The following is a 27,752-nucleotide window of genomic DNA, read 5'->3' on the forward strand; positions in this document are numbered from 1 at the left end:
GACCCTCTTCTTGCTGGCCCTGGCATCAGCGAAGAGAGTAGGGAACTTCATGGTCTGTCTTTCAATGTAAAGCATTCCAGGGGATGGGGATCTGTGACGCTTGATTTCGTCCCGAACTTCGTAGCCAAGACTCAGAATCCGTCGATCCCTGACGACAGGTTCAATTCTTTCACAATCCCCTCCCTAATGGATTTCACCGACAATGATGCGGATGAGATGCTGCTTTGTCCTGTGAGGGTGCTATAGTGCTATCTGAAGAGAACTCGACACCTCAGGCCTGAGTGTCGACGCCTCTTCGTTAGCACGGGGTGACCAAGAAAGAAGTATCCAAGAACACACTTTCTTTCTGGCTGCGTTAGGTGATCAGGAGGGCGTACGAGACTGATGGCAGTGACAACACCCGTGCACTTCGTCCGAGAGCCCACGAAGTCAGAGGCATTGGTCCTTCCCTTGCGTTCCGCAAGAACTTCTCCGTGGCACAGGTCCTGAAGGCAGGTGTCTGGGCCAACCAGACTACCTTCACTTCATTCTACCTTCGGGATATTGCCCACAAGTCCTTGGATACTTTTTCCTTGGGACCTGTGGTGGCTGCTCAACACGTGTAAGCTTACCCAGCACCCGAGCAGGCAGAACAGCATTGATTCCTGGTGTGAATGTAGGAATGAATGTGTGAATGAGAGTGCGACTGGCTTCTCTTCCCCATCTTTCTCTCCCTCTACCTGTGGGCAGAGGGACACGGTTGTCACCACGCTGCAAAAGGAAACGATGCAGGTAAGCTACTCGACCCAGCTCCCACCTTTCCCTTTCATTAGGGATAGGAGCATATATCCACCACTTCCTCCAACAAGGGGGAGGAAGTGGATGCCAACTTGAGACAAACCCATAACTTTATGTTGCCTCTTGCAAACAGGAACAAGTTCTTGCTTGCTGGTATGAAGAGATACGCTTGCCTCTCTCTTAGTACTTGGTCCAGAGGTCTGACCATTGATCCTGCAGTGCACACCCCGATCAATCGGACAGAGGCTTGGATCCCTCCCTCGCTCTTACAACCAGGGAGGCATTCCAAGGTTGGGCGAACACCAGTCTGTTCACAAAAGACTCAGATTCCTCCCACCAAGAAGTGAGTCTTCCTATTGTTAAAGGACCGAGGGTTTGTATTACGTATCGGAACAAATGACAATTTGTCGAAAATTGCATTTTTCCTAACTATACAAACCTGAGGTCCTTTACATATAGTCCCACCTCATGCCACCCCTCACTCTGCATTTTTTGCATGGGCCTAAAGCAAAAGTGATACTTCACCTCCTGTCGGACAAGCAGTTAACTACCGTTCTCCCCTTGTTCGAAGCTTACGACCGTTCCAGCTGCCGCTAGCTACTTCCTATTGTTAAAGACCTCAGGTTTTTATAGTTAGGAAAAATGGAATTTTCGACAAATTGTAATTTTTTTGTAAAGTTAAGTGTTACAATTTTGTTAATGTGTTTCGTAAAGTTTAGTTTATGTTTTCCTGACATTTTTTATGTTTCGTAAAGTTAAGTGTATGTATCTGCCGTTTGTCCTCCTCCTCTGTCGCCACTTTCGGAGATAGCCTCTCTCGAAAGGTAAGCTGCCATATTTTACTACATACGTACGTATGTACGTACAGTATTTCTTGTATACCATGCACACTAATACACTATTTACAGGTACTATGTAGTACATATTAGCAGTACATATTAAGTTAGGTTTGGAATGGTCCAAATTGTTGTAGTATTTCATTGTTTTATACATTCAACTTACCTGTCAGATATATACATAGCTATTGACTCCGTCACGCCGACAGAATTTCGAATTTTGCTCACACGCTACAGGTAGGTCAGGTGATCCACCGCGCTGCCGCTGGGTGGCAGGAATAGGAACCATTCCCATTTTTCATCAGATTTTTTCTGTCGGCCATACTGGCAACATTGTTGTTGGTATCTCCGGCTGGATATCGTTTTTGGATACAATTGATCATCGTTTTGGACCCTTTGGTGACGTATTTGGATCGTTGTACTGGCATACGCTTTTTGTGGACCGTTATTTGGATTTTGGCTTGGAATTTTCATCATGATGTTTGATTCTGGAAGTGTGGTGAGAATGTGTGTGAATGAAGGGTGCAAGGTGAGAATGCCGAAAGCTTCGGTTGATCCTCACACTGTATGTAAAATATGCAGGAAGTATGAATGCTCGATGGATAACACTTGTCATGAATGTGAGAGTTTTGAGTGCTTGAAGGTGGAAGTCTCTAACTTCTTATTTAAAGAAATTAGAGAAAGACCGGTTAAGGAAGTCATCTTCCAAAACCAAGCCTAGCTCTCTATCTTCAAGTGGTTTGGTGAGTAATATTGTACCCTCCTCTAACATTATGAACGCTCCTTGTAATATTTCAGGACCTTCTCCAATGCAGATCCTACGGACTCTGCTTCGGAGATCGCAAGCCTTAAAGCTGCGCTTATGAAAATGGAGCGTAAAATGGCTGCCATAGAAGGTAAGCAAAGTAGTGCTGTGGAAAGTGATGTGAATTTCCCCAGTGAAGTGGAGGAGGCGTCTGATTGGCTTCACAACGCTCCCAGGCCTAGACCTCTTTCAAGCTCCCAAGCCCAGAGGAGAAGGAATGTCAAAAGCCTTACGGAGGTTATGGAGGATCCCCACCAGTCAGACGTCTCTTCGGCAGAATCTGTAACGTCACAGACTGCCAGAGAACGCATTAGAAAAAGCGTTCTACTTGAATGTTTTTCGTCTTCGGAGAATTCCTCACCTAAAAGAGGATGGAGATCAGCGGATCGTTCTCGTCCCATGAAGAGGATCTGGCAAGAATCGGGAATAAACTCGAGTCCGGAACGTTTTTCGGAGGATTCCCCGACGGAGATCAAGAAAGCAAAGGTTTTGGCTTCTCCCGCTAAGTCATGGAGAATGGAGAAAGAATGCTCTCCTTCCTCTCGTTTAGACCAAAGAGAAGAAACGACTAAAATATTGAAAGATATGCAAGAGTCTATTGCTTCTCTAGTCGGGGTTCTTTTGAGAGATCCTCCAAGAAGAAAGGATGTTAATCTTCCTGTGAGGAAGTAAAAAAATCCTTACTATCAACCTCCCAGAAAAGAAGATTCTTCTTCGGATGAAGGGTCTATTTTTCACAGACCCGCGCATTCGGGGCACGAGGCGCCAGCCAGGCACGGAGCGCCAGTCAGCCGCAAAGAGCTACCAGTTAACCGCGAGGCGCCAGCCAGGCGCTATCCGATACCGTATGAGGATTCAGATAAAGACTACTCTTCAGAACAACATTTATATCATAAGAAGAGTTTCTCTTAGGAAACGACTGGAACGACGGCCAAGCGCGAGACGCTAGCCAGACGCGAGGCGCCAGCCGCGTGCGAGGATTCTAACAAGCATGAGAAGACAACCAGGCGCGAGGCGCCAGCCAGACGAGAAGCGCCAGACTGCCGGGAAGCGCCAACCAGGTGAGAAGCGCCAGCCAGGCTGCCGCGAAGCGACATACAGGCGCGAAGCGACATACAGGCGCGAAGCGCCAGCCAGACGCGAGGCGCCAGACTGCCGCGAAGCGCTAGTCGAGCGCGAGGCGCCGAGGAGCCAGCTAGGCGCGAGGCGCCAGCCACGCGAGAAGAGTCAACCAAGCGCGAAGCGCCAGCCAGGCGCAAGGCGCCAGCTGAACGTGAAGAGCTGGAAGAGCGAGAAGTTACAAGGAGTAACAGAAGATCTTTATATAGTCATGTAATGTCTTCGGATAGCGAGTCTCCTACAAATAGAAGCCCTAATTCAAGGAAGCAACCTGGTACATCGAAGGTTACGGTTTCGACCTCGATGTCTCAGGATGTTTTAGTGGAAAGGAAAGGGAGAGCTTCTAGATCTGTCAGTCTCTCTCCTTCTTGGAGTATTTCTCCTAAATTGAATAAGTCTACGGACAAAGATTCTCATAAAAGAGCTCGCTCTCCTTCTATGATGGAGTTGGACGAAGTATTGGAGGAAGAAACCCCGAACAATGAGGGGGTATCTAATTACAAAGTGTTAGCCTCTCTTCTCCTGCAAGAATTTGGAGACTCTCTAAGCCCTGCAGCTCCTCCTTCTCCGAGATCTCTGTTCTCGAGTACGAAGATTCCTAAATCTTCTTCGTATTTAAAAATGAAGCCAGCCATATCAATGAAGAAGGCTATTCAATCTTAAATAATTGGCATGAAGGTGAAGGAAAGAAGGAAGCTCAAAAGACAGTTTTTTGCACTCCTCCATGTAAGCTCAGGGGTAGGAGAGGAATATGTACAGGACAAGGGGAGAAGCGATGGGACTTATGCTTCCATCTTCCGCAGAGGCGGATTTTTTCAAAGCTTGGTTGAAGCATCAAGGAGACATGCTTTGAATACAGCTAAAGCATATTGGAGCATGTCAGAATTGGATCAGCACCTCAAGGGACTTTTCCATGTACTAGAAGTTTTTAACTTCTTGGATTGGTCCCTTGTAGTGCTGGCCAAGAAGGCAAATGAACCAGACGTTTTAGAGCCTGAGGTGTTACATTGCATCTTATCCTGTATGGATAAGGCGGTTCAGGATGGTTCGGGAGAATTGTCATCTCTATTTGGAGCAGGAGTAGTGAAGAAGAGATCATTATTTGGTTCATTTCTAACCAAAGCGGTATCCCCTCCTGCACGAAGGGTCAGCCCTTTTAATACGCTCCTCTCTCGGATCACCTGTTCCCTTCGCAATTGGTGAAGGAGATTTCAAAGTCTCTTGCTGAAAAGGCAACCCAAGATCTATATTAGTACAATCCTCCAAGAAAACGAGACCAACAGTACCAGTGGCGAGGAAGACTACTCGTACTCCGGTAGTGCCCTTTCGGAGAGGTTCCACCTCTCGTCCTCCAACGAAAAGGAAGGCAGCAGAAAAGCGAGGAAGGTCCTCCTTTTGGTCTTTCAAGAGATCAAAGTAGCAGCGAAGTCCTCCAAACATCTGTAGAGGCCAGACTCCTAAACTTCGTAGGGGCTTGGGCGATAAGGAAAGCCGATCCTTGGACGCTAGCAGTCTTGGGGAAAGGTTACATTATACCTTTTCAGGACAGCTCACCTTTGTCAAATTCCCCAAAGGAACTGTCGGCGAAGTACAAGGACCCTGTTCTGAGGGAGACACTTCTTCAGATGGTGATAGGAATGAAGGACAAAGAGGCAATAGAAGAGGTTCAGGATCCTTCCTCTCCGGGGTTTTACAACCGCCTGTTTTTAGTTCCAAAGGCATCCGGAGGATGGAGGCCAGTCTTGGACGTGAGCATTCTGAACAAATATGTGGAAAAGAAAAAGTTCTCGATGGAGACTTCTGCCTCGGTACTTTCAGCTCCCTGCGAAGAGAGAGACTGAGGGGGGGGGGGAGGGGAGGGGTTGGTCTCTCTAGACCTGCAGGGATGCATATTTCCACGTTCCTATTCACCTGTCATCAAAGAAGTATCTCAGGTTTGTGATGCAAGGGAAGGTCTACCAGTTCAGGGCCTTGTGCTTCGGCCTCTCCACGGCTCCACAGGTATTTACGTACCTGATGCGGAACGTAGCCAGATGGCTACACCTGGAAGGCTATAAGCATCTCTCTTTACCCTAGACGATTGGCTGATAAGAGCAAAATCCCAGGAACAATGTTTTGGAGGATCTGAAGAAAACACTAGAATTGACAAAAGAGTTAGGACTTCTCGTGAAATCTCGAGAAATCGCAGATGGATCCCCAGTCAGGACTTAGTCTATTTGGGGATTCAGATGAATTCTCGGGATTTTCGGGCTTTTCCGTCCCAAGAAAGGATTCTTCGAGGGATTCAGAAAGTAACATCCTTCCTAAAGAAGGACAGGAGTTCAGCCAGGGAGTGGCTGAGCCTTCTAGGGACTCTTTCTTCCCTGGAACAATTTGTATCCCTAGGAAGACTTCATCTAAGGCCTCTGCAATTCTTCCTAAAGAGATCTTGGACTTGGAAGAAGGGCCATCTGTCGGACACTTTTCCGGTAACAAAGAGGTGAAGAAACACCTAAGTGGTGGCTGCTCCCACTCAAAAAGAACGAGGGAGTGTCCCTAGAGGTTCGGAACCCAAACCAAATCTTGTTCTCAGACGCTTCAGAGACGGGATGGGGAGCGACTCTAGGGGCAAGAGAAGTCTCTGGCAAATGGAAGAAATAGCAAAAGGATTGGCATATAAATGCCAAAGAACTATATGCAGTGTTTCTGGCATTAAAATTCTTCGAGTCAGAAGTAAAAAATCAAGTGATTCAAGTCAACGCAGACAACACCACGGCGTTGGCTTATATCAAAAAGCAAGGGGGGACGCACTCGTTTTCCCTATTCGAGATAACGAAGGATCTGTTGTCATGGACGGAGGAGAGGAATATCACCCTCCTGACCAGATTTGTAAAAGGGGAAAGGAATGTCAGAGCAGACAGGCTCAGCAGGACAAACCAAGTTCTCCCCACGGAGTGGACTCTGCACGAACAAGTCTGCCAAAGACTGTGGAACCTGTGGGGAAGGCCGCAGATAGATTTGTTTGCGACGTTCCTGTCAAAAAGAATAGAGAACTTCTGCTCCTTAGTAGAAGACCTGAGAGCGATAGCGGTGGATGCCATGCTACTGGAGTGGTCGGGACTCGACGCTTACGCTTTCCCTCCATTCAAGTTGCTAGGAGTAGTGATGAAGAAGTTCGTAGCATCAACAGGGACGAGATTAACTCTCATCGCCCCGTTTTGGCCATCCCAAGATTGGTTCACAGAGGTACAGGAATGGACAGTAGACTACCCAAGATCTCTTCCAAACAGGATAGATCTTCTCAGACAACCCGACTTCGAGAGGTTCCATCAAAACCTCCCGGCTCTCGCTCTGACTGCCTTTCGACTATCGAAAGATTGGTCAGAGCGAGAGGCTTTTCAAGCAAGGCTTCAAAAGCAATTGCTAGAGCCCGAAGATCGTCAACTATTAGGGTCTACCAATCGAAGTGGGATGTGTTTAGAAGATGTTGTAGGAAGAATAAGCTGTCCTCCTCCGATACCTCTGTGACCAATATAGCAGATTTTCTGTTATTCCTGAGAGAAGAATCCAATCTTTCCGTGCCTACCATAAAGGGATACCGAATTATGCTCTCAGCGGTATTTAGAAATAGAGGTTTAAACTTGGCAGAGGATAGAGATTTGCACGATCTGATAAGATCGTTTGAGACTTCAAAATCTATATCCGCTACTCCTCCAAGTTGGAATCTGGATGTTGTGCTCAAATTCCTTACATCAGAGAAATTTGAACCTCCCGACCGTGCCTCGTTCAGAGATTGGACGAGAAAGTGTGTTTTTCTCATAGCCTTAGCGACGGCTAAGAGAATAAGTGAAATCCATGCCCTAGATTCTCGGGGTGGGTTTTAAGAAAGACGCAGCATCTGTTCTTTTCAAACTCTGTTTTTGGCAAAAAATGAGAACCCTTCGAAAACCATGGCAAGGAGTTTGAAGTGAAAAGTCTTTCAACATTAGTGGGAGACAAAATTGAAAGAACTTTATGCCCAGTTAGAGCTCTTAGGTTCTATCTTAAAAAGAAAGAAGAGTTGAAGGCATGTAAACAAAGTCTATGGTGATGCGCAGTTCGGGACACGAAAAGACCAATGTCCAAGAATGCGCTAGCGTATTTGTTATTGAAGTGTTATTACGGAGGCTCATAGCGATTGTGCAGAGGATTCCTTTAAAATATTACGAGTTAAGGCTCATGAGGTAAGAGCAGTGGCAACATCATTATCATTCCAAAAGAATATGTCCATGAAGGATATTATTAATGCGACCTATTGGAGATGCAACTCGGTATTCGCATCCCACTATCTTAGAGATGTTAAAATTACCTATGACAAGTGCTTCTCTCTAGGCCCTTTTGTGTCTGCGGATACAGTGCTGGGACTGAGGACACATACCGATCCTTAAACTTTTATTAAAAGTCTAATATTTCCATACCATACCTTTGGGATGGGCTCTAAGTTTCTTACCTGACGGCTAGTTGTTGCACAGGCGGCCATGGCCTTGTTTAGGTAAGGAACTGTGAGTTTATCTTACAGGATAGGCTTGGATAGAAACTGTGTCTTTGATTACGTAAATCTCCACTATTTGAGGCGGGTTTTTGTGTTACTACTGGTAAGAGTGCTTGGTGTCGCACAGGCGGCCGTAGCCCTTGCTAGTAAGGAACTAGAAATGTGCCTTTTAAACGGAGTAGTATTAAAGACATTGTCTAAATTCGTACATGAACCTCACCTTTTGAGACAGTATCAGGATTTTCTGCTGACAGGAGTACTTGGTGTCGCACAGGCGGCCTTTGGTGCTTTTGACAGTATGAGAATGTGAATAGGTCTTACAAGCGAGGTAGTACAAAATGGAAATTATTTTTGTTTATTTTTATTTATTTTAAATAAAAAATTAGGTGTATAGTAATTGTGATTGAGTTTTTTGGTTGTTTGCAAGGAGTTCGGGGATGACTTCTTGCAATCTTAGAAACAACATTTGGTTAGGTTAAGGTGATTGGGATCGGGATTGTGCTCCTTAGAAAAAAGGTTCTTGTCATGTAAGTGGATTGAAACCCTTTGACATAGCCCTTATAGGATCGGCCAAGTAAGTGGATAAGACCCCTTTGGCAGACCTACAAGAACTCTTAGCAATAGATCAATATCTCGCTGAGGCTCTTGAGACTAAACAGACTCCTGGGCATTAACCATGAAGTCTTCAGTCTAAACAGGTAGAAACCAAGGTTTTATTTTATTATTACCTACAACGATTGTTGTGATTTCTGTTAAATCAGTTATTAGCTGTCTTTACCCTCCTCCAATGGTGTGAATCAGCTATGCATATATCTGACAGGTAAGTTGAATGTATAAAAATGATATTGTTATGATACAATAAAGTTTTATAGTACATACTTACCTGGCAGATATATACAATTAAATTACCCACCCAGCCTCCCCTCAGGAGACAGATGGTGTAAAAAAAATCTGATGGAAAACGGGAATGGTTCCTATTCCTGGCAGCGCGGTGGATCACCTGACCTACCTGTAGCGTGTGCGCGAAATTCGAAATTCTGTTGGCGCGACGGAGTCAATAGCTATGTACGTATATATCTGCCAGGTAAGTATGTATAAAACTTTATTGTATCATAACAATATCATTTTATAGGTCAATTTAGCTTTATTATGAAATTTACTGGGGTGATTTTGGAGGGCTTGGAACGGATTAGCCATTTTACATGTAAAATGCGGTTCAAGATACAAAAAACTCATAATACGAAGGCCGCCTCGGAATGGATTAATTTCATATCTCGAAGTACCACTTTATTTAAAAAAACTTTTTGTAGTTGACGTACCGTACGTCCGATAAGCACCCGACAGACAATTTTAGTCAATGTATAATACGTTCAGTAGGCGTTTAAGGGTTAAAGATCAAGGTGTAATAAGAATTGAACAAATGAAGAAGGTAAATTTAATCCTTGTCTCACTTCCCAATTTAATTATTACTTTATATTCCACTCGATTGCCAAATATAGTAAAAGCAGCCTGCTTTATAAATGTTATAATGAGGAACATGTTTTATAGCATTATGTAATAAGGAAATTAGTATTGGAAAATTATCAGATTGATTGATTGATGCAAAAATGTACCATGGCATCACAACAACTTAGGTCATCAACACCGGTGGGAAATGATCACTGGTGTGCAAGTCATTGACTATATTCCAATCTAATCTGTCAACTATACTTGTAGTACATAGAGTTAAGTCCACTGAGGAAAATATTCCATGTGTTTTTTAAAAATATGTGCTAATTTCTTCATCATTTATACAGCTTGTGTTATTTGAATCCATGAACTCTTCTATTTTTATCCCTGCTCTGTTTGATTTTGTACAGTTACAATCCCATGTCGGGTTGTGAGCATTAAAATCACCTATTATTAATGTAGGTTCCTTGCTATTATTAAGTAAATCTTTAAGTTTTTCAATTTTGTAATTTTTGTTAGGCTGGTGTATAAATGATAAATTACATAATTATTGTTTTAGATTCGTATGTTAATACTTGATATTTGCAATTCAGCAAGTTTGCAGGTATTATGTCATAATGTACTTTGTTATGTACATATATGGCTGTACCTAAATTTTCTTCTTCTCTAGATGTAGATACTAAGGTATATTTACCTATTGTTGATATTGTTTTATTGACATGTTGTAAACATAGTATCATTGGTTCATATTCTTTCAGTAATCCTAATTCTCCCAAATGTAATCTGGTCTTGAGACCATTTATGTTCCATTGTATAATATAATTTTTGAAAATATTACGTTGGTGTGTTCAAGTGTTAGTTTCATGTGGATTATCTGTCTGCATTTTTTCTTGAATTTTATTCCTGACATCTATTTGTTTTTCCTTATAAGACATCAGGTGCCTAATGCACATACAGCCCTTTTTGTGACTGTCTAAACTGGTAGTTTGTTTATTTGTGTATTTACTAAAATTTTGTAGTGTTGGTTAAGCTTTCCTTGTTATGCTTCTGTTTTAGTTACACAATTTAATAAAACATTCATTACATCCACGTATTATGTGCCATTCTTTTTTCATTTAGTCTTGCTGCTCCAATTACTGGTGATGGGGAGTAATCTAATCTCTCTTCACGTAATCATTCTTGTCAATGGTTTCCTCCTCTACTATTTCTTTGATGATCTGGGTACCTGGTCCTTTTGGTTTTATTATTATTTTAGGAGACAAAGGTATATTTTTATCATTTGCAGGCTTTTGTTCTTTCTTTAGGTCTTTGGTCTTTGTTTTAACATATCTCCCTAACAATTGTTGGTTTTTTGGTCTTGGATGGAGTTCTCTCTGAAGGCCTCTTTTTTATCTTTAGCTTCCAGTTCATTAGATCTCTCTTCTAATACTTCTGCGGTACATGTACTGTCTCTTGCGGTTCCATTTGCTACAGTATCCCAAATGGATTTGTACAAATATCCATCTTAGAATTTGCAACTTTAGATATTAACTGAAAAGTAGCTGTCATTTCCTGAGATTGATGTATTAGGGGTTTGTTACTTTTGTGTATTTTTATTTTTTTTCTTTATTTTATGTTATAGTGGAAAAGGTACATATTGTAGTGGGATCATGCATTCCTCTAACTATTAATTCCAATTTTGCCTCTTTTATAGGCATTTCTGTTCTCTCTTGCAGTAATTTTAGTTCTGTGTTGTATATATAATACATACATTCCTTGGGCCTTGATGGGTGATTTTGCCCACATTTCACGCATTTAGGCTCACCACACATCCATTATGTGACATGCTCTTCAGATCCACAATACAAACATACAGATGTATTCCTGCAATGTTTCTTTGTGTGCCCGTACTTACTGCAGTTTTGGTAGTGTAGGGGTTTTGGGACATGGTCTGATTTCCCTGTTTTGGCCCATAATTTTAATTTTCAATGGTAATTCTTCGCCTTCGAATTTTATTTTTGCTAATTTAAATATTTGTATATTATTTTGTCTACTTTTCAAGTTCTATATTTCACAGTCCAGTACATTATTATACCTCATTTTAATGTAATTTAATATAGTATAACATATTCTTTTCAAATGGCTCATTATCATCAGGAAGCACTGTGAGGACCAGAGAGTAAGACTGGTAGCTGGGTACTGATAGTTTATTACAGATGAACTGGGTTGGCATAGACAGGTGCGTAGTGTCCGTCACCCACGCACAAACAAACATAAACCAAAATGGACAGGCCCCCCGCTGTGAATGTGTTTCTTCACAGACGAAAATACATGAACTTGTTGTTAAACAGCCAACATGGTTTCAGACAAAATAGATCATGCCTATCAAACCTCTTGGAGTTTTTTCATAACATCCTTGGTATTTACGACAGTAGTCTAGCAATAGATATACTCTTAGATTTCCAAAAGGCCTTTGACAAAGTCTCACACAAGAAACTGATGACAAAAGTTTGAGCTTTAGGAATTGTAGGAGAAACAGCAGACTAGGTTGAAGACTGGCTAACTTATAGAAAACAGAGTCGTATAAAATGGTGAAGAATCGGAATGGGAAGATGTAACAAGTGAAGTTCCCCTGGGTTCTGTCCTTGGCCCTCTCCTATTTTTGATTTACATTAATTACATTGATATAGGCTTAACTAGCAGGATAGCCAAATTTGCAGATGACACCAAACTAGGTGTAAATACAGCAGACCCAGATGCCCTGGAAAGTTTAAGAAATGATCTAATGAAAATAGGAGAGTGGTAAAAAATATTGCAAATGCCTTTTAACGTAGATAAGTGTAAAGTGTTACAAATAGGAACAAACAATCCCCCATGCCAGCTACATGCTGCTTGGGAATGACATAAGTAGTGTAGAACAAGAGGAGGACCTTGGAGCCATTATTACCAAGGGCTTAAAATCCACAAAACAGTGCATAAAAGCTGAAAAGAAGGCACAGAAACTAGTGGGATACATAAAGAGGCAGTTCAAATGCAGAAATAAGGAAACGGTGCTGCGCTCTACACATCAATAGTTAGACCCCATCTTGAATATGCAGTACAGTTTTGGTCACCAACACTAAGAAAGGACATAAATAGATTAAAAGGAGTACAAGAAAGAGCCACAAAGTTAATTCCATCTATCAGGCAAGTAGGTTACCAAAAACAACTAGAGAGCCTGAACATGTATGGCTTAGAAACACGACGATTGCGAGGACAACCTATAGAAACATTTAAAATACTGAAAGGCATAACAAAAGTAGACAGTAACCTATTTACATTAAACAAAAACCAGACAAGAAATAATAGATGGAAACTAGAACTGAAGAGATACAACACATCCCATTGTTGGAACTTCTATACATACAAGATATGTGACACATGGAATGAACTGCCTCCAGAAGTTGTAAATAACAACAGTGTGGAAGGGTTTAAAAGAAAGCTTGACAAAATCATTAGGACGCTGTGAATGCACAGTAAAACCTCCTTCTACAGGTAAGTAAACACATGATATCTCCTCGGATGGACTAACAAGTCTTTAAGACATGCTAATCCTTGTAACTCTCTCTCTCTCTCTTACTTACGTATGTTTATTTGTTTTGTAGAGTAAATACTGTATGAAAAGCATTTGTATTGACTTGACTTTTTATAACTATTTCTAGTTTTTAGCATGCACTTTTGATGCAAAAAAACCCAGGTTTTTTTTACTTTGTTTTTTTTGGGGGCGTCAAAAAATAACCATTTTTCAAAATCTATCTCCTCCCTCGATATTTAATATTAAGACCTGGGATTACTACCAAATATAGACCTTATGTAGACCTCCAATCAAATGAAAAGTTTTTTTTCTAAAAGTAATTTTTTTGCTAGATATGAATTTTTCCATTATGGTAAAAAATTAACCATATAAATCAAGAAAAAATTTAGAAAAAAAAAAAATTGAAAAAAAGGGCTTCACTTGATTGAGATGATGGCGTTCAAAGTTTTACTTTGCATTTTTACAAAGACAGTGTTAATAAATAATGATTATTATGAATTTATATTTCCTTTTTAGGTATTAATAAACCAAAACTATGTTATTTATCATAATTTAATCATAAATGAAGATCCCTTTGCTCATATATCGTAGCCTGGGGCACTGCGTCAGACAAGATGGGGCACTCCTTCCTACACAACTCTCTCTCTCCTTCACTAACTTGGCTTAGTAGCGCGAATTTTCTTCTTCTGTATGTTAGCGAAGTGTTTTCCTTGTATTTTCCTCTTTGGCATGATGAAATTTCTGCCGAAACAAAGATAAACAAGCGTAAAAGCAAGAGAATGTCAAAGGTGAAACTCAAATGTGTACTCTTTTTACAAAGACAATGTTATTAAATCATGATTATTATGAATTTCATATTCCTTTTTGGGTATTAATAAACCAAAACTATGTTATCATAAATGAAGATAACTTTGCTCAAAGACCATAGCCTGGGCCACTGTGCGACGTGTGTGTGTCAGGCAAGACGGGGCATTCCTTACTACGCACCCCTCCCCAAGCCCTGCTCTCTCTCTCTTCACTAACTACGCTAATGTTGCGGATATTATGATATTCTGAACTCATATTAGAGCGAATTCTCTTCTTCTGTATGTCGGCGAGATGTTTTGCTTGTCTTTTCCTTTTTGGCATGATGAAATTCAGGCCGAAACAAAGATAAACAAACGAAAAAACAAGCGAATCTCAGAGAGGAAACTCAAACATGTAACCTCTTTCATGTTTCTGCTCGCTTTGTAGGGTGGTAAGCTGAGAACCTTCCCTCCCACGACTCTTGGAATCATTACAGATGCCATTGCTCACAATTTCTTTGGCAATAATTATCAAGATTTATGATAACAGAAGAAATATTGCATTTTCTTGTTTGGATCAATGTTTTTGGCTCATTGAGTTACGTTTACTAATTATTACCCTGTAACTATGAAAGTTGGAGGAAGTTTGACGAAATATTTCGTATATGCATTCTCCATTGCCATACGAAGCTACATGAATTTTTTTGTGACTGCGTTTTTTGCCTTATACCCCCATATAAAGGGCTTCTGGTTGGCCCCCTTAAAGATATCTTTAAATTTATTCATTTAGTTTATTTGAAAAAACTTTATTTTCCATAAATTAACATGTAGTTATTATTTAAACTATATATGTGAATAAAACATCTACAAAAAACTGTATGAAAGCCATTAAAATCTAATAAAAAGTAGTTTGTATGATGTTAGGCTTAGTCCTAAAACACACAAACAAATTAAAAGTGAATACTAGGCAGCTTAGGCCTAGTCTTAGAATGAATAAACACATCTGAAGTGAATAAGACAGACAGACAGACATACAGGTGATAGCTGTATATTGTCCAATTTAGGCAATTATTGTTGCACTGTGCAATTATTGACCTTGTTACAGACTAATGTATCTTAGACCAAGTTTCTGTTGTCCAGTCAGTGATATGAGGGGATGTAAATCATGTAGTCATGTAGGGGAGCACGTTTTAGACAGGTACTGTATTGTACTTGTATAAACCATTCAACAAACTTATGTCGCTTAGGTCAGTAATAAGTTTCTGTTGGCTAATCAATGATTTGAGGAACTGTAAGGGAGCACTGGGTTTAAACAAGTACTGCATTGTACATGTACTAAACATGCTACAAACTTATGTCACTTAGATCAGTTTCTATTGTCCCGTCAATAATTTGAAGGCCAGTGAGTCAGCGCATGATTTAATCAAGCACTGTACTGTATATGTATTGAAGATGCTTCAGACTTTTATCTCTTATGTCAGCTTTGTTGTCCAGTGACTTACACATGTTTTAGACAGGTACTTTACTGTCCTCATATAGAACATGCCACAAACTACTTCTATTGGGTTAGTTTCTGTTGTCCAGTCAGTAATTAGAGAGGATGTAAGTTAGTATATGCTTTAGACTGTTACTGTACATGTATTGAATACATGTATTGAACAGGCTACAAACTAACGTTTCTTAGGTCAGTTTCTCTGATTCAGTCTGTCAACAGAGGGGATGTGATGGAATTGAGAACATGTTTTAGACATGTACTCTACTGTACTGACCATGCTACTGTTTTGTCGTCATTATTTTGGGTCTGCTTTAGTTATATGACCCATACGACAATTCTTCACTCTTACCTGTAGGTAGAGGGAAAGATGGTGTTTTAATATTGGAGGTAATATTCCATTTCTCGTCGCCGAGGTTCCGGGATGAAGGGCGATAATAAAGCAATATCTTCTTGCTTGAGTTTATTGGCTTAAACTACATTGAAGAAGGCAGGGTAGTTAAATATACAAAATACGATAAGCGTATATAATAGAATCATAACAAACATATGAGCATCGAAGCTCTATACACAATAAGGAATCATATCCTGCATACATGAGGTAGAATTTATAAGATCGAAGCCTCTGTGTCGGACTCGATATTAACACAATAATAATTGGTTATACTTATAACATTTACGCATTATGCAACACAGTGCAATAGCTCTGAACTGAACGCGCCTGCGGAGCTAAGATTTCCCGCGCTCGTTACATAACGTCTTGCATACATAACAGCTACAGACAGGCAGACTTATGGATCATGAGGGGTCGGAATCTGAGGACACAACAAGCAAAAACGAGACTGGTTTTGAGATTTCTCTCCGCGACACCACTGATTCTGATTAATTCATTATACACTTTGAGTAAATTTGCCTTCTTCATGCTGAGATATTAAATGTAGAATTTTGAAAAGTAACATTTTATTGTCCTTAATTTTTTTTTAACCTAATGACTTTTTTTTTTTTGCCAGGGAATAGTAATTATAAAAAAATTAGTAATAAATAACTCTCTTGTGCTCATTTAACATAACAAGGAAGAGATTTTGGCCAGCATTAAAAAAAGTTTTTAAAAAAAGCAAGTTTTTTTTTGAGTTGCATCGCTACATGCACTGCATGGCATTTGTTAATGTATACATGTTATGAGCCTTGTTTCATCCAAGCATCATAGATAGTAAAATTGAAATGCATCAAACTTTGATAAATTCTTTTACAAGCCATTCAGTCTGATATATACATGACAGGCTGACAGTTGCCATGTAGGCCTATCAGCCTACCTCTTACCAACAATTCCTTCTTTGTTGTATTTTTACTGGTTTTCCAGTGGGTGCTAGAAGGATTATCCATAAGTTGAGACTGCAGGTTTGTTAACTATGAAAATACAAGCATTTTCTCCAATTCTAACCATAGATCCCTCACTTCATGCTATCTATACCACATACCAAGCTATAATGACTTCTGATATGATTCCAGGTGAAGGAAATATCACTATGTCGGGTGAATTTAATTTTACTTGTGATCCAGAAGCAGCAAAAGTTGTCCTTGAAGAAGTCTCAAAGCCGATCTATCTCACGCCATGGGAGATATGCCTCTACCAAACTGGTTTACCTTATGTGCGTATTTTTTTTTTTATCAAAAAGTAATTAACTGATTTTCTACAAGTGGAGTAGTTATTGCTTACTATTTCAATACATATTCAGTAATTTTATAGTAAAGTATTATAGTGCTTAGAATATGTGCTCTGAAAATTAATGCCACTCTTTGATACTGTATTTTAAAACTTGTTTCTATTGTTTCGATACCTATACGTAATTCAAAACATTTGAAAGCCAACATCAGGGTTTATGAATGAGCAATTACACAAAAATGCCTTTAACCATATTCATAATTGGTGGAAAGAAACTTACACAAAGTATTGTATTAGCTTTTTAAACTTTTATTAATACACAGGCAGTGCGACTAGAAATGGGAAGTGTAAACACCCCAGAAGCAGAGCTAATGAATGTCATTGAAGCTAGAGTTAATTCTAGAAGAAAGTTTACAAAGTGGATTACATGCGACCAGTTGGCTATGGCTTGGATGCTTGACAATGTAACAGAACCTGAAAATATGAATGGTAAGTGAAATTTGGCAAAGCTATTTCTTCTAAATTTGTCATCTTTGATGGGTATTGTTGTGGCCACCCTTTAAGAGGGGTTATGTGTTTGCTTGGGTCTGCTATGGTATCTTGGCACATTGTACCTGTCTCAGTCAGATCACGAATGTAAAGACAATTTTAAACTTTGCCTTGCCACTTTGATTTCAGTAATCATGTTTATTAATATGTGTCTGTATACGTTTATTTTCTGTGAATAATAATCCATGTTATTATAAATATATTCTAAATGCTAGAAGAAACAACTTGCACTAAAAAAAATGAAAAAAATAACTGATAATAATACTGCTATTGTTTAATTTAGTCAGTTCATGGGTTTACAGTCAATCATTATTTTAATGTTAATTTTGATCTAATTCTTGTAAGAAGTATATTTTTATTTCCATTGTTCCAATTTTCAAGAACATGACAAACAAATCAGGCAATGGTATTACCTAACCATATTTTTAAATTCATTCCTTCTCATGTTCTTGCATGTCTATGTCATCAGTCATGCACATTTACAGCCTTACATACAGTAATATGGTGCAGCTTTATTTTTAGTTGTCTCTTAAGAGGAAAATTTTATAGCATGCCAATCAGTCTAATTATATCTCCTGCCCTGTCAAAATCTGATAGTATTCTGGAAAGGAACCCACACACCATCAGTATTGACCCTTCAGAGATGATTTACTGAGTGGTTATGCTGGAAGGTGCTTTTGTTTCATTACCTTTTCCATAGGATGCCATTTGAGGCATGTGCGAAAGTGGTCTAACCCTCAAAAATGGCGGGTTGGAGTTATAGGCAGGAACCTGTTGTCCTGAGGTTCAATTGTCTTGTACTGATGTCGGAAAAGGCAAAAGTGAACATTCTGCAGTGTGTACTAAGGTCTAAAGTGGCTTGTTTTGGTCAAACAAGTGGTGCAGACTAACTTTAGATTGGGCGCGAAAGTATTTAACCTGGAAGGGTGCCGCGGCCAATGAGAGCGAAGTATTCTATCACTCCCCGCTGCTTGGCCAATCAGAGTGCCCCTTGAGTGTTGTGGTCGCCCACTCAGCCTCACACTTTTCTCATGAACTTTAAACCAGAGTATACGCAAGTTTTTCATTTTAATTTTTGCTGGTTTTCCTGCAATTTCTCCCAGAATGAGTTCTAGCAAGGAGGTTGATAATCCTGCTACTGTGGAGAGTATTGGAAGTGAGAGTGAGGACTATATTTGGAGCCAGGAACTACTTGAAAAGCGAGTCAGTGATCCAAGTCACTGGAAGAATATCACCAAACGAAAGAGTGATATTGGAGAGGCCTGTGTTGGTGTGGATCCCACCAAGTGTCACTTGGAGGCTAAGACACTAGTGCCCCCTTGTATGTGCCCCAGCAGTTTATTATAATGTGATAGCTGCTGATGATGTCCAACTTATTTTTAATGCAGTGGTACCTCGACATACGAAATTAATCCGTTCTGAGGCGGCCTTTGTAACATGAACTTTTCGTATCTTGAACCGCATTTTACGTGTAAAATGCCTAATCCGTTCCAAGCCCTACAAAAACACCCCAGTAAATTTTATAATAAAGCTAAATTGACCAATAAACAATGAAATAATACAACAATTTGGACCATTCAATACCTAACTTAATACGTACTAGTACTAATATATACGTACCTGTAAATAAAGTGTACGTATTAGTGTACATGGTATACAAGAAATACGTACGTACATATGTAGTAAAATGTGGATCCTTACCTTTCGAGTAAGGCTATCTCCGAAAGTGGCGACAGAGGAGGAGGACAAACGGCAGAAAACTTCTTATAGTACGTACACTTAACTTTATGAAACACATTAAAAAATGTCAGGAAACATAAACTAAACTTTACGAAACACATTAACAAAACTGTAACACTTAACTTTACAAAAAACTTAAAATTAATTATTTTTTTATTACATTTTTTTTTTTACTTTTTTATACTTTTTTTTTTTTTTTTTTTTTTTACAAGATTTCAATTTCTTCACCACTTTCAACTTTCTGTTTTTTCATAGTATCAATTGGATCTTCCTTTTTGCTTACTCCTACTTAAGGCCTCTTTAAAAAATAATTATCCAAGGAAGATTGCTTCTGCCTACTTTTCACAATGTTCCTGAAACGACTCAGGCAAACGTCATCGAACTGCGCAAGCTTACGACCTGTGTAAGCCTTTTCGGGGTCTCTTTTCTACAAATGATTGCACTTTATGAAAAGCAGCTAGAGCATCCTCAATTTCTGCCGTTGTCATAAGGTCCTCCTCCTCGCTGCTGCTAGAGAACTCTTCTTGAACAACGTTATGTTGGATGGCCTCCAACTCCTTCAGGTCATCCGTCGTAAGCTCTTCTTGGTGCTCCTCGAGAAGGTCATTGATGTCATCCTCGTCGACGACCAGCCCCATGGACTTGCCGAGTGCAATGCTCTCGTCATGATCTGGTTGCAAAACAGTTTCAGGATCGTCAACTGTTCCTGAATCTGCAGCGCCAGCTTCGCCCACGTCGAATCCCTCAGTCTCGGGTGGATACAGCATCAGGCCAGAGTTTCCTCCACGAAGGATTCAAGGTTTGCCTCAAAACCTCCTGCCAAGCTTGATCAATGAGTCGGATGCATATCACAACATCAAAAAGCTCCTTCCAAAATTCACGCAAGGTGAGGTTTGTGGTAATCGTTGATGTCGAAACATCTCTTGAAAAGATGTTTCGTATACAGCTTCTTGAAGTTCGATATCACTTGCAGGTCCATGGGCTGGAGGAGAGGGGTGGTGTTAGGCAGAAGATAAAGAACCTTCTTCAAGGGGCTCTTCTAGCAAGTGAGGACGCCGTTCTCAACACGAGTGTAGGAACCAGACTTCTAATGTTTTGGTTAGTTTGGCAGAGAAAAGGGACAGAACCTTGAATTGTCAAAGTTCTGAAAGAAGGCTATGTTATCCCCTTACTCAAGAAGCCTCCCTTAGTCAGCACGCCAGTCGTCTTAACGGTTTATTCAAGGGGATCTTGTAAGAAAGGGAGCAGTAGAACTTGTTCAAGATCATTACTCTCCCGGGTTCTACAATTGTCTCTTTGTAGTCCCCAAGTCATTGGGGGGCTGGAGGCCCATCCTGGATGTCAGCGCCCGGAATGTCTTTGTCGTAAAGATGAAGTTCAAGATGGAAACAAACCAAACAGTCCTGTTGTACATTCGTCCGGGAGATTGGATGACGTCTATAGATCTTCAGGACTCGTACTTCCATGTTCCCATACACCCCAAGTCAAGGAAGTCAAGGTTTGTGTTCAAAGGGAAGATTTTTCAATTTCGCGCCCTTTGCTTCGGACTGACTATAACGCCTCAAGTATTTACTAGGGTAAAGGCTCCCATTGCGAAATGGCTCCACCTTCAGGGGATACGAATATCCTTGTATTTAGACGACTGGCTCTTAAAAGCCTAGTCGGAGAGTCAGTGTGCGGGGGACCTCAAAAAGACACTCTTTTTAGTACAGGAGTTATGAACACTCGTAAACCCCCAGAAATCTCAGTTGATTCCCACTCAGGAGATTCAATATTTGGGAACGATCATAGTGACTCAGAGTTTTCAGGTTTTTCCGACCCGGAAAAGAGTAGATTCTTGCATGAGAAAGATACAAGAAGTTCTGGCCTTAACAGAGTGCTTGTCCAACAATTGGATGAGTCTGCTGCGGTTCCTTTCATTGATGGAGCAGTTTGTGTTGCTCGGCAGGCTACATCTCAGACCCCTGCAATTCTATCTGAAAGCGAGCTGGAACAGGAAGGAGCTTCCAGACTCGTATGTTTTTCCTATAACCCAGGAAATAAAAGAGGACCTTCTTTGGTGGATTTCAGAGAAGAGACTCTTGGAAGGCAAGTCTCTCTTTCAACTGAACCCCAACCTGAACTTCTATTTAGACGGTTCAGACCTAGGATGGGGAGTGCTTTTAGAGCAAAGCAAAATCTCGGGAGTATGGTCCCTAGAACAAAGATATCTGTATATCAATGTGAAGGAGCTAAAGGCAATACACCTGGGCCTTTAGTCCTTTGCATCAGAAGTAGAAAACAAGACAATAGCAATGTATACGGACAACACAACTTCTCTCTCGTATGTCAAGAAGCAAAGAGGGACGCGGTCTTTCTCTCTTTATGAAGCGGCAAGAGATCTCCTCATTTGGGCAGAACGAAACAATACACGTTTAGTCACCAGGTTCGCCCAGGGGAAGCTAAACATTTTAGTGGATGAGCTAAGTCGTCGGAAACAGGTCCTGCCGATGGAATGGATGTTGGATCCTCTGGTCTGCCTAGACCTTTGGAAACTGTGGGGAAAACCGACAATAGACTTGTTCGCCACATCTCTGAATTATCATCTCTATTTTATTCACCAGTTCCAGACCCACAGGCGTGGGCAGTGGATGCTTTTCTTCTGGACTGGTTGGACAAGGAACTGTATGCTTTCCCTCCGTTCAGCCTAGGCGCTACATGACTTTACCGCCACGCTGTTACAGGATAAGATGAGTGACAACTCTCTTATCAGGTAAGGAATCAACAAACAATTTAATTAATGGTGGCAAAGTTTTTTCTATTCTCAGTCTCTGTATTTTTATGAATCTGAGGTAGAATTATCCATGCTTCCCACCTTCCCTTAACGTGGATTTATGTTGATGAGCATAAAAACTGAGCTCTTTGGCGTGTTGTTTCTCTCTTGGCCCGAAAGAGGGCGGGGCATTGTTACCTAACCAAAACAAATAGAAAATAAGCGCGACCAACGAATTTCGAGATTTTAACTGCCGGCGACTGGGTAAGTATCATTAAAACTATTTTATCATGAAAATGTCATTTTTAGATACGGTACATAATGCTGGAATAAGGATTACGAGTGGAACCTTTAAATTATCTCCAATCCCAAGTCTTTTGGTAGATGCAGGGGAACTGCCTTTGGATTGGATTCATGTTGCCAGATATCACTTGTTCGATACTGGCATAGAATTCAGAGGATTCCTGACTCATTAACTTGCCAAGCAGTTTTTAATGAAATATATTAGCCTTTATAAGCATAATCTACGTTATCCAAAACCATTTATTCTATTCCAAAGGTCAAAGTCTGGCCAGTTAAGTATTCTGTTGTGCCCCCTTGGAAGCTTCCTTCTCTGGAGCACTGCAGGTGCTTCACTTGTAGCAAGGGAGAAGGAAGTGCTATGATGCTGCGTACCTTTTAGAACATTTGGCAGACGGACCATGATGGTTGAGTCATAGTTTTTACAGATGGCTCCAAGTCTGAAGCAGGCATTGGCTACGGAGTTGTATTTCCCAATTTTAATAAGAGTGGAAGGCTGCCAGAGCAGTCATCCATTTTTACAGCAGTGTTATGCAATCCTAACTGCCCTTAAAAGAGATTGCCTGTTATACTAGAGAAATCTTTGTTATATGTTGTGATTCACCGAGTGTCTTGCAAGCTATTGGTCATTTTAATTCATGCCATCCTATCTTAATTGAAATTTTAGAGTGGCTCCAGTTGCTTAAAATTAGTGGTAGTAAAGTATCTTTCTGCTGGTCTCCTGCACATGTTGGTGCGGCACAAAACGAAGTAGCAGAATCACTTGCCAAAACAGCTGTACACTCCATGGAAATGATATGTATCTGGTAATTAAATCATCATTCCTAGATTCTTGGAAATTTGTATGGGAGCTAGAAAACCATAAGAGGGTACTTTCCTCCGAGTTGCAGGGGAACTGAAGGTGGCTTTTCCCTTGCTGAGATTTTAGGGGCAGATTTTAATAAAAGCGGCCTGTTTAATTTTATTAATGCCGTTGGTATTTTAAATAAGATTTAATTTTTTGTCTTAATCTTTTAACCGTCACGCTGAGCCACTATTTCCCAAAATGTCTCTCGTATGCCAGCGGCGTTCAGGAATTTGTGCCGAAGTGGAAAAAAAGTTTTTTTCAAAAAATCACAGCACACTTAGTTTTTAAGATTAAAAGTTCATTTTTGGCTCCTTTTTTGTCATTGCCTGAAGTTTAGTATGCAACCATCAGAAATAAAAAAAAAAATCATATATAAATATTGGAATATATGACAGCATGAAAAAAAATTTCATATGTAATTGTATACAAATTGCGCTGTGAGCAAAATGGTTAAAGCTAATGAGTTACTTTTTTACGTTGTATTGTACACTAAATTGCGATGATTTTGGTATATAACAAATTGTAAAACAATCAAAGCAACACAGAGAAAATATTATCACAAAATGATGCATGAATTCGTAATGTGCGGACATAAAAAAAGTTTTTTTTCAAAAATTCACCATAAATAAAAATATTGTGCTAGAGACTTCCCGTTTGTTGTAAAATGAAGGCAATTAATTAAATATTACTAACTGTAAGTGTTTTAGCTTACAATTGCAGTTTTCGACCATTTCAGTCAAGTTTAAGTTGACTGAATGTCAAATTTCTATTTATCGTGATTTATATGAAAATATTCCAAAACTGATCAAAGCTACAACCATGAGTTATTTTATTGTTGTATTTTACATGAAATTGCGCACATTTTCATATATAAAACTTTATGTAACAGATCATATAAAACGGTGCAAACACTACGACAAACTGAGGAAAGAATTTCTGAGATTTTCAGCCGAGTTACCGCGCGTGGACGTAAGGAAAAAGTGTTTTTCAAAAATTCACCATAAATCGAAATATTGTGCTAAAGACTTCCATTTTGTTGCAAAATGAAGGTAAATGATTGAATATTACTAGAATGTAAGAGATTTAGCTTACAATTGAGTTTTTCTACCATTTCAGTTGAGTCAAAGTTGACCGAAGGTTGAAATTTTGGCACATCGTCATTTTTATGAAAATATTTCAAAACTGATAAAAGCTACAACCATGAGTTATTTTTTGTTGTATTCTACATGAAATTGTGGACATTTTCATATATAAAACTTTATGTAGCGGCTAATATAAAATGGTGCATACATTACGACAAACTGACGAAAGAATTTCTGAGACTTTCGGCAGTTACCGCGCGGACGTAAGGAAAAAGTGTTTTTTAAAAATTCACCATAAATCGAAATATTGTGCTAGAGACTTCCAAATTGTTACAAAGTGAAGGTAAATGATTGGATATTACTAGAATGTAAGAGGTTTAGCTTACAATTGCGTTATTTTACCATTTCGGTCGAGTCAAAGTTGACCAAAGGTTGAAATTTTGGCACATCGTGATTTATATGAAAATATTCAAAACTGATAAAAGCTACAACCATGGGTTGTTTTATTGCTGTATTCTACGTGAAATTGCGCACATTTTCATATATAAAACTATTTAACGGCTAATACAAAACGGTGCAAAAATTACTACAAAGTGACGAAAAAATTTCTGAGATGCGTCACTGGTGCTTTTTAGTGCGAGAAGAAAGAAATTTGCACATGCGTGCCTGGGTAACACTTGTAAACAAAACAACAGCCTGATTCATGAACTCCCAGCATCCCTCAAGGCGCATGATTTCAAATTTTTCACAAACTACGCCTATAACTCTTTTTCCGTGAATATTTAAAAAAAACTTTTTGTAGTCGACTTACCGTACGTCCGATTAGCACCCGACAGACAATTTTAGTCGACATATAGTGCGTCCAATAGGCGTTTAAGGGTTAAGTTTAATAGGTTTTACGATTGCCTATTGATATGTTCATTTTTTTATGAGGATTTTCGTTAATTAATTTCATTTTTTTTTAGATATAAGTGAGTTTTTAATGCTTTTACTCTAAGTTCCCTAATTTTGTCTTGTGTGAGTATGTATGTGCCATATATAATCCATTGTAGTGGTGTCAATAACCATTAGGAGTTGCGACACCAGATAATCTTTAATCAATCAATCATTCAATGAATCTCAGATGATCGTTAAAAGAATTTGGGTGGCTCTTTACAAGCATGGTTGACAGAAGTGCTATCAAGCAAGTTTGTGTTTTCTATTAAGTATGCTACAGGAAACTTGGTTCTCCAGTGTTCCTAAACATTGATTAATAATATTACCTTCTTGAATTTGTTCTTGAAAGAGAATATCTCTCAGCCTTTGGAATCTTACTAGATTCTCTTCTGAGATTTATCATGTAGGACTATCTTCCTGGCTGCATTTTTGCTATTATGAAATAAGCTTACCCCCACTGCATTTTTGTTACATGGTCATAAGCTTACCACTTTTCCCAGTCGTCTGAGTGTGTCCAATCACTCTCTTGCCCTTTCTCAGATGTTCCTAGAAAACCTACCATAAGATTGCATGCCATAAGATTGCATGGGTATTTTTGTCTAGACTGTGTTTAGTTTCCTTAACTCAACACACAGATTGACAGTGTGCTTTATTTCTCCATCTGTTAGTTCCACAGCCAATATTTGGCTCTTCCTTACTTATGTCAGTCATGAGGGAAATCATGTTGTTCCTTCCCTTTGGACCTGGCTTATAATGAGTATATCTTTGTTGATGTTCTCTGGGCCATTTCTGAATCTAAGGGAAGGGTTGGGCATAGTGCCTTACTGTTTATCCTGTGATGATGATAATCAATGCCAACTTTCCTGGATTACTTGGGAAAATTATCTTGAGCTTTTGTGAGAGTGATGTTTGATGTAGTGAACCGAACTCTATCACAGAACCCTAAAAGTGTTTCTTATTGGTTAAGACATGTTTTATAGGTGGTTAAAAGAATCAACCTTCCTTGCCTGCACATGACTAGGAATTTGGCATTTCAAGGTGGTAATGGATTGTCCCATCCGAGTTCAGCCACCAAATACAGATTGTAAGAGAGAGGAGAGGTTCACAGCTTCATGTATTCCCAGTTCTTTTTGAAGCATGCCAGCCAGTGCTGTAAGGCTACTCGTTACACCTGTGGAATCTTTTATATAAATATAAAAGTTTGTATTCATGATGGAAGAAAGCAATTTTTTTGTAAAGCAAATTAGATCTTTCCTTGATCTACAAACCTGAAGTAAGTATTTACAGTATACTATATAGTATTTAATTCTATCTCTGACAGTCTTCACATTTATTCCAATAGCCAAAGGAAAAAGGAATAGTTTAGCCACCTGAGTGGTCCTCTGTTTGAAGGATATTCATAAGTAAATACTTCAAATTTCTACATGTAGGAGAATGCAATTTACTCTAGGAAATTGGTAGTATGAACTTAATTGATGTAACATATTTTAGTATTGTGAATTTGTGTCAAGGTCAGTGAGCTTACTTTTAGACTCAGAGTTGATGTCCAAAGGAATAAATGAGAAATAAAAGCCAAAAATAAATAAATCTGGGTCTGAAGGGATGTAGCATTTGATATTTGATGAAAATGTGGTTTGTATTGTATACTTTATTGATTTACAGATTGCATAAAATTCATACACCAAACTCTGCTTTAATCTACTAGTATGTAGGTTGAATTTAATATTAATAGGAGTACTGCCATTTTAAACCATGGAATTTTTTTCCAGGAGAAACTGAAAGCAAGGACTGTGATACTAATATCCTTGCCATGTCCACCAAAACGTGTTATGCGGCAGTTGAACTACAGGTAAGTATTGTTTAAAACCTTGATCTTCCAGTAACTTATTTTATGATTTTATATACAATAGTGTAACTATTTTTGTTTTACTCAGTCAAGAACTGCATGTATAGTGCTGTTTGTCTTCATTATTTAATTTATGCTTCATTATTTTGTACCAGTGGCGTGGGCCTTGTGTTAAGAGATTGATTAATTAGTGGACGTTGCCTCATATCAATCAACTATGTGTATGGAAATATGATATGTACAAAGACTTAATGTTTTGGTTAAGGGTAGATTGTTATTAGCTACTAACTAATGTTTATGGAGGAGGGATATGTGAGGGTCTGATTTCTAGCATTTTTCCTAGTGTGAATACAAAGCTTTATAATCTGTGTAGGAGTGTTTTTGACAACTGGTAGATAGGTGTTGTTAACAAGCTAGTTAACCCTCACAGTCCTGGCTAAATATAAACTAACCCTCACAGGCAGAGCTAATATATGTTAATGCATATACCCATGAGGTGGTTAAATTTAAGGATGACCATTAAAAAAAAAAAAACCTCATCAATGGAATGAGGGCAATATGCATATGCTGATGGTACAATTTTTTTTATATATATAATTTGTACCGTCCATGGGAAGTTGAAAGTGAATATTTCCCATGTGGTGTGGGCCTCTTTTCCCTAATTCAGTCGTAAAAATATGCAAATTTAACCCAGATACAAGTGTTCTCTAA

At 39.4% G+C, this 27,752-nt stretch overlaps 2 protein-coding genes across 9 annotated transcripts in view; one reads left to right on the forward strand and one right to left on the reverse strand.

The window, feature by feature from the left end:
- LOC135219743 (uncharacterized) overlaps positions 1 to 27,752 on the reverse strand; it is a 371,373-nt gene that overhangs the window by 36,486 nt on the left and 307,135 nt on the right. The window lies entirely within an intron of this gene.
- On the forward strand, positions 16,356 to 27,092 carry LOC135219745 (nucleoside hydrolase-like). The gene is made up of 3 exons (XM_064256779.1): positions 16,356 to 16,975; positions 17,313 to 17,478; positions 26,965 to 27,092. The coding sequence occupies exons 1-3, from the start codon at positions 16,736 to 16,738 to the stop codon at positions 27,057 to 27,059; spliced, it is 501 nt and encodes a 166-aa protein (XP_064112849.1). The 5' UTR covers positions 16,356 to 16,735; the 3' UTR covers positions 27,060 to 27,092.

Source organism: Macrobrachium nipponense, chromosome 1 (genome assembly GCF_015104395.2).
Source record: "Macrobrachium nipponense isolate FS-2020 chromosome 1, ASM1510439v2, whole genome shotgun sequence".
In the NCBI taxonomy this organism is placed as follows: Eukaryota; Metazoa; Arthropoda; class Malacostraca; order Decapoda; family Palaemonidae; genus Macrobrachium; species Macrobrachium nipponense.

Coding starts and splice junctions, on each gene's coding strand:
- LOC135219745 (XM_064256779.1), top strand. CDS start 16,736: ATGAAAATACAAGCATTTTCTCCAATTCTAACCATAGATCCCTCACTT. Junction 16,976..17,312: donor ACCAAACTGGTTTACCTTAT/GTGCGTATTTTT, acceptor ATTAATACACAG/GCAGTGCGACTAGAAATGGG. Junction 17,479..26,964: donor AGAACCTGAAAATATGAATG/GTAAGTGAAATT, acceptor ATTTTTTTCCAG/GAGAAACTGAAAGCAAGGAC.